This window comes from Lygodium microphyllum, chromosome 24 (genome assembly GCF_053477565.2).
Source record: "Lygodium microphyllum isolate KBCC chromosome 24, Lygodium_microphyllum_v1.1.10, whole genome shotgun sequence".
NCBI lineage: Eukaryota > Viridiplantae > Streptophyta > Polypodiopsida > Schizaeales > Lygodiaceae > Lygodium > Lygodium microphyllum.
In genome coordinates, this window is record NC_141158.1 from 21,153,355 (window position 1) to 21,172,079 (window position 18,725).

Here is an 18,725-nt window from a genome sequence, read left to right on the forward strand (position 1 = left end):
CATGCCACTTTTCAATATTTTGAAATTGATGACGTCTCCATACCAAAGGAAGTTCCAATAGATTGCATCAAATTGTTGAAGGTATGGTTTTGAGGGATTTTAGTAGTCCAAAAAATAAATGCATATGGAGATGGTTATATGCTTAAGCACTAATCATCTTGATGCTAAACCTTGTTGAAAACCTTCCCATATTTCTACTCTTTTGGTAAGCTTGTCCATGACCCACTCCTAATGTTTCTTGAGAGTTAGCTCGAATCCCATAGATATGCCAAAAATACAAAATATTTTTTCTTGTTCAATTTCTTGGCACCCATTTGCCTTAGAGCCAACTGAGGGGGTTGAAGTAGAGTCTTTATTCCTATTTTTGAATGGTTTATCTTGGAGCCAAGTAGAAAGTCTCAAGAAACTTTCAAAATGTTTGAAGAGATCATTCATAATTTTGTATAGTTGCATTCATGTCATGTACAAAAAGGTTCAACACCATGTGCCTCTAGGTATTTAGGAGCCCAATCTCCTGAATCGAACCTAAGTAGAATTGCTTATCCAAAACCTAACTAGTATTCATAAGCCTAATTCCTCCAATCAAACCTAATTGAAATTGCTTATCCAAAAGCAAGTCTAGAGCATAAGTTGCAATAACAAATAACAAACAACAAATGAGCTAGGGGGCATCCTTGGTATATGGATCTCCTAAGGATATAAGGTTTGATGAGCCCCTTATTAATAACTAATTGTGCTAAAGCATTTCAAAATAGGCTTGATAAAAACTTGATAAAATTTCTCCCATCAACCATAGTGTTTAGGGATTGTAGAACAAGTTCTTATTCTATTACTGAAATCAATTTTAGAAAGACGTGATTGAGGTTGGTTGTTTGCGCTCCATACTTTACTCTCTCCCATGGGCCTATTGTGGCATCTAGAATGTACCTTCCTTTTATGAATCTCTTATGTTCCTTATGTATCCACTCATCTAGATGCATCAAAAAGCTTCACACTAGAGCCTTGGCATATACCTTGTATGCTATGTTTAAGCACAAACCAAGTCCTTTCAACCTCTTTTTTGTGTATTAGTTTTACTACTCCTTCATTTAGTGCATGTGGTAGTCTTCCTAATTAGATGTATTCTTTCCAAACACTCATCAAGGATTTGGTGAGGAAGTACTTAAAGGTTCAAAAAAATCATTTAGGAGTGTGGGAAACTTAGCATCTAGTAGCCTAGTAAGGTAATTGGATACTACCTTTTTCCTACAAATGGCAATTTGGGCTTTAATGTTGGTTTTCTCTATGTTATGCTAAGAGGGTTGATTGAAGATTCTCGATAAGAATTGATGGGCACTTTGTAAGTTTTATGCTTGGGATTGGCTAGTTAGCCATTTGCTCTTGTGAGAAGAGGGACTCAATCTCTTTCCTTTTTAAGATTTAGCATTTTGAATTGTTCCTTAATGGGTCTACCAACCTTCCTAGCCCACCATTCCCCAAAAAAAATATTGCATTGACTTTGCTTCCAAAAATTCTTCCCTCTTAAGTTTATCTTTGGGAATTTCCAATTCAATTTAAAAGTGCTTCTACTACTTCTTCTATTCTACCTTTGAAGGAACTAACTTCCTTATATGCTGCATTTCATTTATTGTGTCTAATTGCAATAGCTCTAATCTTAGCCTCTTTGAAGAACTTTTGTGTTTATGTGACAATTGTTGTCTAGGATTTTCCCAAGGAGTAGGGCAGTTTGAAAGTGAGAAGGCCAAATGCTCTTGATCCAATCCTTAATGTAGTTGAATTTGAATAGAGCCTTACCTGACCCTATACTCCTTATTAGAGAGGGTAAGCATGATCAGATTATGATTGGAGAGTAGAATACTAATAAAGGTTTTAACTTTGAGGTCTATGAATGTTGCTTGAAGTTCTGATGATAGATAAAATTTGTCGAGTCTATCTTTTTAAAGTATGTGGCGATTTTGGTTATTTGACCAAGTGAAGTTTGCGGCACAGATTAAGATTTCAACTTAACCAATGTGTTTTTACTTTACTTGGAATTACTTTTCCCTTTCCCTCAAATCTATCTTCTATTGTCTCCACCATGTTAAAATCACTTGTAAGAATAATGGAGCATTGGATTACCTTTACTGATTCCCAAAATTTGGCCATGGTGCTAGCCACACCTCACATGCCCATTAAGGTGACTATGATTTCTTCTATGTCTCTGACCTTCGCTACCAACCCACCTATTGTCTAGGTCAACCATGTTGCTATTTAGATTTGTTTGAAGTCATGCATGGATCCCAATTTTTGTTTTGCTTACTTCATACTCAATGATCGATCTATATCCACTGATGATCTTTTCACGTAGTCCTCTTTTTTTTTTTAAAGAGTACTTTCTCTAGCTTTTGATCCTTGGTAGCATGTAAAATGTTGGTTGATTTTCTCCTCTCCAATCCAGGTGTAGAAATAACCATTGTGCTACTTTAGTTAATGACCCCCTTTGCAGTTATAGGGTATTATGCAACATTGTAAACTTTGTGTGATTTTTTGCTTTTATCTTCCTTAAATGCCTTGATGGGGCTATCTATTGCCATATATGATATTTTATGATTGTCATTTGCTACTTCTTGAGTTGGATGTATTTGGGATGAAGGGTGATTTAGAGGAGGGCTCACATGTGGGCTCCTTGTCTTTTGTGTTGGTAGGTTATATAGGTATGATCTAAATGCCCCTATGTATGTTATTGACAAGGTGAACACAAACACTGTCTCCTAGGCAAAGGAAGATTCACTCCCCCTCCATAGGGTCTCTCATATCAATCTACATTGCACACACTCTTTGAGAGAGAGAGAGAGAGAGAGAGAGAGAGAGAGAGAGAGAGAGAGAGAGAGAGAGAGAGAGAGACCCGACTCACCTCTATTGTGCTAATGCTTGCTCACCTCTCCTCACATTGGTAAGCATGTGGGGGGGATGAAGGCATAAGTCACAACCACCATGCCCTTGCATCTCTTGATATTAAGGTGCATGGAATGCTAGTCACAAGAGCATGATCATTTGAGCTTGGAGGTCTTTGTCCCCCTCCTTTACCTTCTTCTTCTGCTTCTTCTTATGTGTTTTATTATTGCTAAATATGGCGAGGTGTTTTATTCACACCATGCCATACATGAATGCTAAACCAAAAGCATATTTTGCAAAAGCTCAAAGTGTAAAGCATTTTTTATGTCTACTTATCCAACTATTCTCGCTACATCTATGTTGATCTCTTGCATCTCTCAATCTCTCCTTATTTGCATGTAGTATCTTCCTCTCCATCCTTGGTTCTAGCTCCCAATACGACATTTATTAGGCACAACACAGACAACTTTGGAGTTTGTATTTGTAGCATGTTCTGCCCATTTAGAAGTGAAAACATGTGACCTACATGAGAGAGAGAGAGAGAGAGAGAGAGAGAGAGAGAGAGAGAGAGAGAGAGAGAGAGAGAGAGAGAGAGAGAGAGAGAGAGAGAGAGAGAGAGAGAGAGAGAGAGAGAGAGAGAGAGAGAGAGAGAGAGAGAGAGAGAGTCTCTCTCGTAATATTGCATGTGGATAGTTGCAAATGCAGCCCACTTGGAAAAGAATTATATATGTGTTTATACTTCAAATGGTTAGGACATAAGCACTCATTAGGCGGGTGAAAGCTTAGGAAAATTAGAAAATATGAGATAGTATAGAGTAGAGATGGGGCGGGCAAAAATATGTTTGTATGACCACTCATTTTAAACCATGATAGCTCAAAAACACGAATGTTTTAAATGGATGACAACTCAAAAACAACGAAGACCTCCCTCAACACTATCTTGCACAGGGTCTTAAAGACCTTGAAGAGTTGGGATCTATAGTCCAAATTTCACCTGATACATGCGAGCGATCATGACCACTACTTTTTAAAAAAGTAAACCCAGCCCACTAAAAAGTGATTACTAATTAAAAATAAATAAAAAATTGATATGGCAAAAGGTAATTACTACATAATATTTTAAAACGTGCCAATTGCATCATGTGTATAATGGATAGTCTAATGGTTAAAGGTTTGCCACAATTTCATTTCCCTTAAACTCTTATATCTTTAAACTTCTCTCTTTGGCAAATTTTTGTTTCTACGTAGAGGTTATTTCCTTAGATTTTTTATCTCTCCTTAGAAGTTATTTTATTAATATTTAAACTTCTCTCATTGGTAATTTGTTACTTCTCCTTAGAATTTTTGTTTTTCCATGGAAGTTATTTCCTTAGAATTTCTCCTTAGAAAATTTCACTCTCCCTAGAAGTTATTTCCATAAGTTTGGGCTTCGAAAGCTTAGGAAGGGGTTCAAGATAAAAATACAAACTTGTAAAAGGTAAGGTTTAAATATTAAAGACTCTAAGGAGGCAAAAAAACTAAAAAGTTAATGAAGAAAGAAAATTTAGAGTTTGGAGGAAGTTGAACCTATATGCTTTTGTAAATTAGGCAAACCTTCAACCATTACATTATCCATTGTACACATGTTAAAATTGGCAAGTTTTAGAGTATCATGTAGTAATTATATTTTAATAAATTAATATTTGGTAATAATTTTTTGATAATTACTTTTTAGTAGGCTAGGCTTACTTTTTTGGCTAAGTTTACTAAAAGTGTAGGTGGGGTTCACTTTTTGGATTGAGTTTACTTTTTTTTCAAAAAATAATGGTCATGATCATTCACATGTAATGTATGGGATAGTGTAATTTAGGTGGTAGATCCCAATTTGTGATGGCCTTTAAGACCAAGTGGGAGATGGTGCTGAGGGAAGGCAAGGCCTCGTCAACAAATTAAGATAAGAAACTAGATCTTAGGCTGGTTACATACCAAATGATAGACACCCATTTTGTAAGCTTTAACCAATCAAAACACTTATTTAAGGGTTGGGCGTTCGCATTCCTTTACACACGAGAGAGGACATGACCTGTTGTTTACGTGTTAAACAAGTGAACTCCTCACCCACTTTTGGACGGGGAGTCTCCCCTGCCCACTTTGTAAAGTGATAGACAAGGGTGTACTTTTTGCATTTGCAACCAATCAAATAATTTATAAGTTTATTATTTTTAATTTTTGTACAAACTGTATCTATTTGGTGTGTAAAGGTATGACGCCCATGTCCGCACCGAGTCCTAAAAAGTGCATGCCCACACTTTGGGCAGGGATTGGCGTGTAACCAGCCTTAGTCGAGAGGGTAGTCTGTATCAGGAATCTTACCTTGCGAATCTCATGGCGGACGAGCGAGAAAAGCGATTGCTGTCGTACGTCTTCGGTGATTCCGACTCTGAAGAAGGCAAAGATGACGACAGGGCTCAACCCATGGATGGCATCGACATGTGCTTGACCGCCGTAAGCGCATAGCTTTCATCGCATCGTTTGTTCTCTCTGACTCGTTCGTTGCATACCACTTGCATAAAGCCTAGGTATGAGAGGTTCGATGGCCAAGCCTAGATCAAAGCAGGATTTCAAAAGAAGAACTGATGCAGTTTTTCATTTTTTTGACCTTCTAGTAGCTATACTATTCATGAGCCACATATCTTAATGACTTGATGGAGCTTGTATTCTAGACGTACCACATCTCTATTCAAGTCTTGCATCTTAAAGAGCTGCATCAGTAAGTTATCTCTAAAGCTCTTGAAGATGCATCTCTAGGTTAAGAAGTTATCTCTAAAGCTCTTGAAGATGCATCTCTACGTTAAGAATTTCTATGTATAGATATTTAGTTTCTTTGATGCTTATGCATTATGCAATGTCTTTTTTGCAGTTTTGTTTGTCTTCCTCCATATTTGACAACAAACAAGGATATTCTTGTCTTCAGCTATATCGTTACAATGATTACAAAATTTTGTCTTTTACAAAACACATGCTATTATGTATTGACATGGAGTTTTGCTTCCTAGTTTTGTGATAAAAACTAGGAGGTTATGTGTTAACTACAACCTCCAAGATTAAATAACTTGAAGATCCACCTTTTGTGAAACTCTTAGGCACACTTGTAGTCCGCAAAGGTTCTCTCCAATATGCTCATATTTGAGAATCACTCCAATACGCTCATATTTGAGAATCACTATTGCCTTGTTGAAGGTGATTTTTGTACCAAGCTTGGTAAGGTATATAATGAAAGAAGATTGAAACCCAAGTGTGGAACACAAGAACATATGATGTTGACTTGTGACCATGATGATTAGGACATAGGGGCATAAGACTCATGATGACAGAGCCTTCTTTGTTGCGTTGGACTTTTGTGTCCCTTGGAATATAACATAATATGACTAGTAGCATATTATTGACAAGCCATGACTTAGACCCTCCAAGTTGTGGAGATGGTCTTCCCGTGATGTTAATGAAGCAGCTTCCTTTTGTTTAGCCATAGATGCCTTTTTGGGAGGGCGAAGGTGGCAATGCTTTTCATAGCACTGATACTCTGGACCTTTAGTAAGTTGTCATGTGCCATGTCACATTGAGGATGGCCAATGCATTTGCCTTGAAGTAGTGGCTATCATTTCTTATTACCATGCTTTGACATTTGTTAAGTTACCTCAAAGTCACTAATTGCAGTACCTCGGTATGACAATGTAACTTCCATGGCTCCACATAAACTATGAGCAACTCTTCACTTGCGTTTAGCAGTCTAGAAAGCAAGCATCCAAGAGTTTAGACAATGACAAGACATAAGCTTTACATGAGCTCCACTAGGAATGTTGATTCATTGCACTAAGGGTTTCAATTGTCACTGTTAGTAGTTGTGTTTGTCATGGTTTTCCCTCCCGAAGAAGAGGTAACCAATCCTCGCCCTTCTAAATGGATATGTGTGGAGGAGTTCTTGTGGACTTGATTGTGCAGCCTCATGTACACTCAAACTCGTAGAATGTTAGCAATCTAGGTAGTGAGATAATTTGCTAGATAAAATGGAAGTATTTGTTGGGTAACTTGTTCAAGAAGAATGTGACCTGATTATCGTTTGATTCCAGGGAGCTAATAGTGGCAAACTCAGCAAGCAACCATTGGTATTCAGCCAACTTAACTTTCAGATCATCCCCTTAGTGGGAAACTCCTAAAGCTCAAAATTGAGATTTATACGTTGAGTGCAAACTCCCGTTGTATAGTAGTCAATGAGATGACTCTAAGCATATGCGAGGGAAAAACGCTGTAATTGAGACTGGAACTCATGAAGCAACCCCTGCATTAGTGGATGTGGAATTGCAGGCTCTCCATTGATGGATCAGATTAGGGTGAACTAATCAAGGGTTTAGTATAGGCTCTAGAGCAATGACGAAGTCCCAAAGCCCTTGAGATTCAAGCACTTGTTGCATGAAGTTGTGGTGAATGACCTGCTAAAACGGATCTTATGTGTGAAGGCATTCTTGGCCATTGCAATAGGAGTGGTAGTGCTAGGAGACGGATAAGGTGTGTAAGTGAGGTAGGATGGATATGGGAGATAGGTTGGCAGAGTAGAGTACACTCCGGAAGTAATCCCATATTGTCCACCATGCATACGAGAAGTGTGTACAATGGATCCAAATGAGGGCATGGATGACTTGGTATGGGTATGCTAACCCCATGAGAAGCCCATGGTGGAGGGATAGGGACATGTGGAGCAAAGGATGGTGTTAGAGATTAGTCATCCCATTAACTTGCATTTCTTAGATTAACATTGATGTAGTCAGTTCTCTTGGAGGTACTCTCGAAGGGTATTATTCATTATTCATGTCAACTAGTGGGCATTTTCAGCAGGCACAGTGTACATGCAGTTTTGTCAGGTAGGTGATGATGCCACACGGTAGCTGGAGGAACATTCGTCGATTATTTTATTCATTTGTGGTGTGGTCGGTAGTTTTTTGATCACGTCGGCCGGTTTTTACCCACATTATTTTATGAGCCTGAGGCACTTGATTGAAGGTCAAAAGCTTGGCTCTAGTTCTGAAATTATATTTAGTTGAGTATTACAGCAAGAATGTCTTTAGATAGTGTGAAAAAAGATGGCCGGTTTATCAACTTAATGTGAAGTCTGCTTTCCTAAATGATGATTTGAAGGAAGAGATCTATGTCGAGCAGTCTGGTGGCTTTTTCTCATCAAATGGATAGGTGTATAGGTTGACCATAGGTATATCTTGTTGAGATGGAGGCCTAGGATACAATAGCAAAAGGTAGTTTAAATCAGAATATGTATAATTTGCAATTGTTAAGTAGGTAAAGTCCACTCTATCGGGTGCATGCCCAAAGAGTAGCTCTTGTAGATGCATCCTCCACTGTGATTGCATCTTGGGTGAAGATGACTTGGGTACCTAGCTAGTTGTGTAAGACCATAAACAAACAAGAGGTTAAAGCCCAAATCTGGTACATATGGGACTTTGGCCAAAGAAGTATGCCAATTGAGTAATAGGGGAATGGTCTCTTCTCCTCGCACAGGGATGAAAGAGTTGTCACCAATGGTGATGGATTCCCCTCTAGATCTCATGTCTTGAAGCCAATCTTGGTGGTAAGTCATATGGGAAGAGGTCCCACTATCCATGAGCCAAGGCCTCTCCTCAGAGGAAGAAGCAAGAGCTATATCCTCCACCTTGAACAAGTATAGGAAGACGAGCTCAATAGTAGTGGGTGTAGCTTTTGAATCCTTGGACCCCTCCTTCGGCTTCAAATGGGGGTACATTTGCTAGCACTTTTTCTCCAAATGAGTGCCCTTGTTGCAATGGGGGCACTTACACTTATTCTTGGAATCCTTGGAATCATCTTTCTTGTCCTCATGTTTCTTGGAATCCTTGGAATCATCTTTCTTGTTCTCATGTTTCTTGGCTTGGGGACCCCCCTTCTTCTTTCCTTCCCTCTCGAATGTGCTGTAAAAGCCTTCATGGAGTTGGATCCATTGGTACCTATATCCCTAGGCCGCTCGTCATGCTTCAGGACTAGCGTGGCAAGGTTCTCCCAAAGAAGACTGTTTTGGGTCCTCGAAGGCAAAAGACTGGTATAGAATATATCGAACTACAGAGATTATAGTTGAGTCAAAAGGACCATGGCCGTGTCCTCGGAAGATATAGTCGATTCGAGAGATGCAAGTTTATCTCTCATGTCCTCCAATTTATTGATGTGGTTTTTCATGGAAGAGAATCATTGACGTTGAGCATCCAAAGCTTCTTCTCAAGGGATATGTGATGGGCAAATGTCTTCTGATGGTAGAGAGACGCTAGCTTCTTCCAAACCTCTATGGTAGTTTCAATTTGCAAACATGCACTAGGGCAAAATTTATTAAGCTCATGAAAAGAAAAGTTCTAGCTCAAGAGTTGATTCAATTCCATAGGGCAGCACAGTCTATCGTTGATCCCACTTTGGAATCCTCCATGGGCCAGGGTATAGGATGGGAAACAAACTCCCAAAGGTTGAAGGTATCGAGAATGTACTCCACCTTACACGACCACTATGAATAGTGAGAGCCATCCAAGCAGTCCTCTTTGGGCAAAGAAAGAAGTACGGGCACTTGCAGTGTGGGTGCCTCTTAAGACCATGGAGTTGGGTCTTTTGAGAAACATGGAGGGGGAAGGAGAAGGTTGCTGTACAAATGGACTTAGTGACCTCCGTTCTTCGTGGTCTCCGCCAAAATCATTGCGATAATCTCACTGCCTTTCACAGGAATGATGAGAATGCTCATCCTTTGAGGCATGAAAGCTTGCAAACTGGTGATAAGACATCTTTTATGACTTGCAAAATATCTAGAAAACATGTGTTTGCTGTAGATAACCCTTCGAACAGTGGAAATCAGCTACATGATCGTGATGGGATTGGTGTAGATGGTTTGTGTGGGGAGAAGCAGCTGTCGCTTGCAGAAAACATTTTGCATTTGCAGCAAAATGTGAATGTGGAAGGCTGCATTTTTAGCTTGGAAGGGTCGCCTCAGCTCCTCACCTTTGTGTCCTCTCTTTTGGTGATGATTCCATGTGAGAGTGTGCAATAGAAGAAGGATATGAACACAAAGAGAGAGGAAGAGAGAGAGAGCAGGAAGAAGAAGGAAGAAATCTGCATTGACCGAAGATGATTGCTGAAGACAACAGTGTGGACTGATCAGTCCCTGGATGCAGCCTTAGGCGTTAGTGAGGGCACCAGATCACACTGAGAATGATGATGGCAGTAGCATCGGAGATGGAGTGTGCAAGTCAGCAACCTGCAGAAAAGAATGCTTTGCCAAGTTTGGGGGGGCAGCTATAAATAGCATAACAGCCCCGAAACTGGCCGACTGCTGTCCACATGGCCATAAATGCTGTCTGACCTGCAATAAATATAGTCAGCAGCAATAAACAAAGCGAAAAATGCTGATGTGGCTGCCTGAGCAAAATCACAGCATCCTGGAGTGAGGGGGCACAGCTAGCAGGCGGCACTGATTGTCATCTGACTGGCAAACACAAGAAATGCACACTAAGACGTGCACAAACTAAGAAACACACACCAACTGTCAGAGCTCCTATGTCTCCGTTAGACTTTGATAGGAGCTCACAACCTGTGTTGGAGCTCAGCTGAGAGTGACAGCAATTGGAGAGTGAGCATGAGAGTATGATGGCTGGTGAGAGTGAGTCAAAGATAGAGCAGAGTGAAAGTATGATGCGATATGAGTGTACCAACAATGTGTTGGTACACAAAGGATAAAGTGTATTCATACTTAGGGCACGTAAGGGTGCATTCACATGTACAACTAAATAATGTGCGTGTGTTATACACGGAGGTTAAACCGGGCCTTTATCCCAACAACCTCCCACTTAAAGGTCCGAAGTGAACCTCTAACCAACTCCCACTAGTTGGATGCAATGCTCATGTTGTTGGTTAGACTTTTAGTGAGAACATCTGCAAGGTTGTCCTGTGTTTTGATCTTGGTCAATGTGATTTGACTATCTTCTAGAATTTGTCTGATGAAATGATATTGCACATCTATATGCTTTGTGCGTGAATGATACATGGCATTCTTAGCCAAGTACATAGCACTCTGGCTATCACATCCCAAAACCGTAGTACCCATAGACATGCCGAGATCCTCTGCAAGTCTGCTCAACCATATAGCTTCCTTAGAAGCTTCAGTAGCTGATATGTATTCAGCTTTAGTGGTACTCAGTGCAATGATGTTCTGCAACCTAGAACTCCAAGAAACAACCCCACCACAACTATAAAGACATACCCGCTGGTTGGACCTATGAGTGTCCAAGTCACCTGCCATGTCTGCATCACAATGACCCTGCAAACTATGTGCACCCTGCCCATAGCAAATACATTTTCTTTGTGTACTCTTTAGGTATTGAAGAATACACTTAAGAGCCTCCCAATGTGTTTTGCCAGGATTTAACATAAACCTGCTAACAACTCCCACTGCATGAGCAATGTCTGGACGAGTAGTAACCAAAGCATACATAAGAGAGCCACAAGCTGATGCATAAGGGACTCCCTTCATAGCATTTGCTTCCACGTTGTCTTTTGGGCTGTTGGCTTTACTAAGCTTAAGGTAAGGAGGTAAGGGTATCCCAAAAGGCTTAGCCTCAACCATGTTAAATTTGTCCAGTACCTTTTCAATGTATTTTTCTTTAGATAAAAACAACAATTTTTGCATTCTATCTCTGTGAATCCTCATGCCCAAAATATGCTCTGCATTCCCTAAATCTTTCATGGAGAAAGCTGATTTCAGCTGATTTTTGAGAGCATCCAAGCTAGTCTTCCTTTTTCCAGCTAGCAACATATCATCCACATACAAAACAAGTATGATAGGGCTGCCATATGTATTCTTTTTCATGTACAAGCAATGATCTGTATGACTGCATGTAAACACATGAGATAGCATAAAAGTGTTAAACTTTTTGTACCACTGTCGTGGTGCTTGCTTTCAGCCCCTGCAGGCTGCATTTTAGTTTACACACCATCTGCTCTTTATAAGGAACTACAAAACCTTCGGGCTGTTTCATGTAGATTTTCTCATCAATGTCACCATGCAAGAAGGCAACTAGTCTTGCCTTGTACTTGGGTTTCCCATCAACTGTCTTTACTTTGTGCACCCATTTGTTTGGAAGTGGCTTCCTTCCCTCGGGCAATGACACAAGATCCCAAGTATCATTTGCATATAGAGATTTAATCTCTTTCTGCATAGCTAGCTCCCACTTATTGTTGAATTCATATGACTTGGCCTCTTTGTATGTAAGAGGCTCACCGTCATTTGTAAGCATCACATAATGCAAGGAGGGGTAAAACCTATGTGGTTGCCTTCTTACGTGTGTAGACCTGTGTACCCAATGATCAACATTTTTAGGAATTGGATCTACATCTAGAGGTAGGTATATTATTTTCAGCATTTATTGGCTGCTGTAAGCCATTTTCAGCATGTTGTTCATGCTGTATAGCACCTTCATTTTCATTACCAGTATCTGCATTTTCATAGTCAGCAAGTCTATCTTGCTGTCCATGACCTCCTTGTGCTCCTATTTACTGTCCATCATCATCTGGCACAAAAATAACCGGCTGACCATTAGTTTCAGCTTGTGGTACAACACCATGAGGCTCATTTTCTGAAGTAATAGGTGGCTGCAAACTTTGAAACTTGACCTTTTTCATATCTTCATTTGAGGCTAAAGTACCTTTCAGCAATTTTGCCTCATTGAACACAACATACTGGTTGCGAATAATTTTCTTGGACTGAGGTAATCACACTCTGTAGCCAAATTCATCCTCATCACCATAGCCCATGAAGATGCCTTTGGTGGATTTTGGGTCAAGTTTGTTCCTCAACTCATCTTGAACATGCGCAAAAGTATCACAGCCAAATATGTGTAAATGGTTATATGAGGCTGATTTGCCGGACCAAACCTCCTCAGGGATGCCATTATTTAAGGATCTGTTTGGAGAGCGGTTGCAAATGTGAACTGCGGTTTTGAGTGCCTCTCCCCAAAATTCATGAAGGAGATTAGCAGTGGACAGCATGCACTGTACTCTTTCACATAAATTCCTATTATATCTTTTAGCCACCCCATTTGAAGGAGGGCTGTAAGGAGCTGTAAGCTCCCTCTTAATTCCATGCAAGTCACAAAAGGACTTGAATTCAATAGATGTGAACTGACCCCCATTATCAGTTCTCGAGCGTTTCAGCTTTTTACCTGTCTGAGTGGTCACAAATGCATGAAAAGTTTTAAAAACAGCAAACACTTCACTTTTCTTTTTCCACAGGTATACCTAAATCTTCTTGGAACAATCATCAATAAAGGAGACAAGATATGCAACACACCCAATGATTTAAAGGGCATACTACATACATCAGAATGCACCAAGTCCAAGACATTGGACTTACGAGAGACACTAGAGGAAGATGAATTTCTTATTTGCTTTCCAAACTGACACTCATTACAAAAGTCAAGTTTAGAGCCTTTTCCATCAACCCTCTTCAGAGAGGTAAGGACATCAAGTCCTTTTTGACTCAGATGGCCTAATCTCTTATGCCATAACTCCTAGTGGCTGCAAATTTCAGCAACTGCAAAGAAACTTGCCATTCAAGGCTTTACAGTGCAAACAATACAGAGTGCCCTTCTTGGTTCCTTTTGCAATCAGCATGGAACCCTTTTTCACTTTCCACAAACCACCACCAAACAGTGTAGTGTAACCATGCAAGTCAAGTTGACCAACAGATAGTAAACTCTTTTTAATGCCAGGCATATATTTCACATCTTTCAACACAAGCTCTTGCCCATTGTCTAAAGACAAGTGCACAGTGCCAATCCTATCAGTGCTGCAAGCATGGTTATTTCCAAGGTACACCTTTCCATAAGTGCCTGTATTGAACATAGCAAAACACTCCAAGCAAGGAGTTACATGGAAAGAGGCACCAGAGTCTACAATCCAAGTCTGAGTGACACCATCATCAACTGACAAAATTGCATCAATCACATCAGCCTTGGTGATCTACATATCCTGCATGTGACATACAAGGGCATCATAATCAACTACACATGATATATCAGCCTCTGTATATCTGAAAGCTCCTCTATGAGCACACTAGAGGCCACATTGGCATTTTCCTTGCCTTTGATTGCCTTAGATATGCATCTGTCTTATCCTCCTTTTTCTTATCTCCTGCATTCTTCTTTCTCTCTTGTTCCGTCTTGTAATACCTGCAATCAGGTTTCTTGTGGCCCTTCTGACCACAGTGATAGCAAGTAATGTCACTCTTTTCCTTTCCTTTGCTCTTGCTCCTATTTCTTTGTCCTGCATTTGTATTTTTCTTTTTAGCCCTGCCTTTTACATTATAAGCTGAGTTGCTGCCTTCCCCACTAGACATACATCTAATTTCTTCATTCAAGATAGAACCCCTCACCCCATCATATGAGAGATTGGGGTTATTGCTGAGTGAAACCACCAAGGTCTCCCAAGAGTCAGGCAATGTCATGATTAAAAAGATCGCCCTCAACTTATCATCAAAAGTCCAAATTTGCATCTTTGAGTTGATTTAAAATCCTTGTAAATGCACTCAAGTGCTCAGCTGCAAGCTTTGACTCATCCAGTCGCATATTCACCAAGTTGTGTATTTAATGCACCTGATTAACAGGTGTGGTGATCTCATAGGTAGTTTTCAGCTTCTCCCATATTGCATAACCTGTATCTAAACCCTTAATGTTTGTCAAGATGTCATCAGTGACCATCTTTATGTAAGCCACAGCCTTTTTATTTACTCTGGCCCAATCTGCATCAGACATTAGTGCGGGTTTATCTTCTTGCGAAGCATCCTCACAATCCTTTAGGAACAAAATGCCTTGCATACGGTCTTTCCAAAGGTCAAAGCCATGACCATCAAATGGTTAGATTTCCATCAAACTCTTAATGCCTGAACTGGAAGAAGTTGCAGCCATTTTATCACGAACACTAGAGTAAATGCCTCTGGATTGCAAAAGCACAAGCTGAATCAGCAAACACACTGCTGTTCTCTCTCAACCAGAAATAAATCTTTGCTGTTTGTATATGAGCCAGTCAACCACATGGGCAAAAAGGCAGAAATTTACCAAATTCTGCACAAACCCCCAAAATTTCAGGTCCAAAATTGCATAAATGTCAGACAATCTGACCCAGCTGAGCAAAATTTTGCCAATACATGAAAAGCCCCAAATTTCTGGGATCCAATGTAAAGAAATTTTACTCAAAAGACCAAAATTCTGACTAATTTGGCAAAATCACCATATTAATTGAGGTCACCACACGCAATGTCTGCAATTTTTGACTTGAAAATCACTGCCAGGCATAAACAAGGTCAAATCTGGGAAAAACCCCAAATTTCTGGCTCAATTTTGCACAGAATTGTTGACTCTGCTTCCAATGCGCGAACCCTCGTTAAGACAAGGGGAAATTTAGAATTTAAAGAGATTTCTGATAAAAAAATTGGGGGGAGGGGGGTCCGTTGACCTGTCAGGCGTAGCGTCGCGTGACGCCACCTGCCTGTTGTTGGTCGCGTTGGCGCCGGTTTGTTAGCTGCCGTCACCTTTGTGCTGCCCACTAAACGTCACGCGGGCCCGATGCCTGTTGGTGTCGCTTGCCTAATTGTTCGCACTTCTGCTCTCGGTTGGACACGTTGCCTGCTGGACGTCCCCGTTGCCTGGCTGCTGCTGGTCACATGTCACACCTGTTGCTGTAACGTTCCTGTTGGTCGCCCGTGTTTCTTGTCGCCAGCACTCAGCCCTTCCACGCTGGTCAATGTCGAGTGTGCCTTTTGTCCTGTTGACCAGTTAGCTGCTGGAACTTGACGACTAGTGCTAATCGCGAGCAGTCTGTTTGACTTGTCAGTTTCAATGATGAGTGACTGTCGGCTTGTACCTTCAGCTTTGATACCAATTGTTGGAGCTCAGCTGAGAGTGACAACAATTGGAGGAGAGTGAGTGCGAGAGTGTGACGGCTGGTGAGAGTGAGTGAGAGATAGAGCAGAGTGAAAGTACGATGCGATATGAGTGTACCAACAATGTGTTGGTACACAAAGAATAAAATATATTTATACTTAGGGCACGTAAGGGTGCATTCACATGTATGGCTAAATAATGTGTGTGTTATACATGGAGGCTAAACCGGGGCTTTTTAAATAGCTAATTAGTGGGTAATGAATTTTTAGCTCAACAAAGAAGCCATGGAGCCATCATGGGAGGGTCAGTAATCGGTGTCTTCAACCCAACTAGAACTGATAGATCCTTGCAATATTATTCCTTAACTGATATACAAGCCCAGCATGCAGGTACCAGAAGAATACCTAATGACCTGCAGACCGTACTTCATACTAAGATGCTTTTTAAGTGGAAGAACTTGGAAGTAAGTGAAAACCTACATGACATCCAACTAAAGGGTCTACTTAGCACATCCTAAGGGTCCATTCAGATGAGTAGCCCAAAATTCTAGCAGGACTAGCCTAAGGTTCCTATTGGACAACTAGACTAACTAGCCTAAGGCCCCTGATGGCGATTGGCCTAAAGATAGGGGCATCAGTGAACTTGCTTTCTGCAGAGCGGGCTGCATGAGGAAGATGTCTTGAGTGTGTGTCCCTTGAGGGACCAAGGATGCAAGATGGTCCAGCAGACTAGTCTGTCGAGCCTTTGCAAGTCCCAAAAGGCCCTGGCTGAGGGGGTTTGTTATGATGAGCTTCTGGTGTTCTTGATTATAGTTGATCTTATCACACAATGTAACAAACTCAAGTTACTCTATTAGGAGAATTCCTACTTGCTGTAGTTTTTTGATTTATTTGAAAGCTATGCAGGCTGTTCTGCTGCTGATGGATTTGGGTTTTGAATGTTTTTATGGCTTCGTAGCATCACACATGGGAGGAAAACGAGGAAATTCCAGGACTCTGGCTGTGCAAAGGTTTTATTAGCAACTTTCAGCAAAAACAATTGCTATCTGCAATTCAAGCAGGTTACCATGTATTTTATTATGATAATATGAAACAATTTTTTATTATTGTTAGTAGGACTTTTCACCTTTAACTTTCCATGGATTTGTTGAATTGCAGAGGGTTGGTTCAGTCATGTTCATAATCAGGTTCTCATACCTCATGTTTCAAATATTTGGTTGGTTTATATGACTACTGAACATGGATGCTCTGTGGGGGTGGTTTTTCTTTTCTGAATCCTCTCTGCACTTGTGCCTTTTCAGGCCATGAGATTCAAAGATCTACCAAGGTGGGCGTTGCAACTATCAAATCTGATATATGAAGCCACATGCTCTTACTGTATGACAAGTGATTCTTTTCGTCTGTATTCTTCTTCTCAGGCTTTGGATCTCCCTTTAAATCTGGACATCTTGGGCAGAGTGCCTCTTTTTGACCAGATGATAGTCAATATTTACGAACCTGGTGAGGTAGGTCACATTTTCCGTACTTCTTTGAGTTATTTTGTGCTCCCTAGTGCAAGTTCACTTTAATAACATCTGGCTGTGTGCAGGGCATATGTGCACATGTTGACTTAATGCGGTTTGAAGATGGCATAGCAATTGTCTCTTTGGAGTCCTCCTGTGTAATGCATTTCAGTTGGGTAGACCACTCACAAAAAGAGACTGCAGCCAATTCTTTATATGATCAGCAATTAGGGCATATATCTGCAGATAAACAGCATGATACCGAAAGTTCTCATATTAAAGAAAAGGTGCCAATTTTATTGGAGCCTGGAGATCTTCTTCTTATGTCTGGGGAAGCCCGTTATAAATGGGCACATGAAATCAAGAGGAGTGAAGGTTGTCAGGTCTGGAATGGCCAAACAATAACTCAAAAGAGGAGGACATCTGTGACATTGCGCAAATTAGCTGTCTAAGCAAGATTCTCAAGTGGCAATTTGGATGCTTGGTCTTGAGCACTTACAGAGAAGCATTTTACCAGCAACATCATCCTTGGATACATCGAACATAAACTTAAAAGTTTATGGGGCATGGGGTCCTGAATTAGACCAGGCATAGGTCATCACTGTATGCTGAAGCAAAGCATCTCTCAAATTTTGGGATAACATACAAAGTTTGGCAGATTTATACTTGCCTCTGTGCACTTTATAAGTAAGTCCTTTAATACTTGAAAAGAAGGGGCAAGAGTTCAGCTTTATAGTGATGTCTTGAGGTTGCCAATGTCAGCATTCCAGAATAGGTGTGCACGTGACATTACTTTATAAAGTCCAAACATTGTCAGATGGTTTTGAAAACTTGTCTATAGGATTGCCATGAAGGCTTTGGGATTGGGCAATAGGGTCCCACATATTATGCTCATTTGTCCTGATTAGGTGTCTCTTGAAATATTTAAAAAAATTGTTAATATGGTCATGTAGGCTTTGTGGTTTGTCAATAGGGTCATGTAGGCTTTGTGGTTTGTCAATAGGGTCCTACAAATTATGCTCGATCATCCTAGTTAGGGGCCTCTTGAAAGATCTTCCTTAGTTATCTTTCAAACGAAAACTGATATAAGGAGGACTTGAACAGCCCACAAGTTGAGCGCACATGTAATTTTCTTATCGGCTTGAGCTTAATTGTTTTATTTAGTTGGGGACATTGAAGAAATGTAGCCATATTAACGAAATTTTGCTTGGCTCTAAGGATCAGCTTTTCATCGGAAGAAGTTGAAAACTTAGAAGCTTCAAAATTTGGGTTCAGAAAAAGTATTATGATGAGCCATTTGTGATTTAACACTCCTCTCACATGAGCTTAATGATAAGTAGAGGCATGGGTGTGCTTTCCAATAGCTATCTATTCAAGTTTGAAAT

At 40.4% G+C, this 18,725-nt stretch overlaps 1 protein-coding gene across 2 annotated transcripts; it reads left to right on the top strand.

Moving 5' to 3' along the window:
* The first annotated feature begins 5,176 nt into the window (after positions 1-5,176).
* Positions 5,177-18,484, top strand: LOC148014904 (2-oxoglutarate (2OG) and Fe(II)-dependent oxygenase superfamily protein). 2 transcript variants are annotated; one of them, XM_087665141.1, is made up of 5 exons: positions 5,177-5,358; positions 16,797-16,899; positions 17,140-17,165; positions 17,257-17,343; positions 17,427-18,484. In XM_087665141.1, the coding sequence occupies exons 1-5, from the start codon at positions 5,239-5,241 to the stop codon at positions 17,790-17,792; spliced, it is 702 nt and encodes a 233-aa protein (XP_087521267.1). In that variant the 5' UTR covers positions 5,177-5,238; the 3' UTR covers positions 17,793-18,484. The 2 variants fall into 2 exon arrangements, with proteins under 2 accessions (XP_087521267.1, XP_087521266.1); XM_087665140.1 differs by adding an exon at positions 16,997-17,025 and having other exon boundaries at positions 17,140-17,343; positions 17,427-18,482.
* Positions 18,485-18,725: the final 241 nt, after the last annotated feature.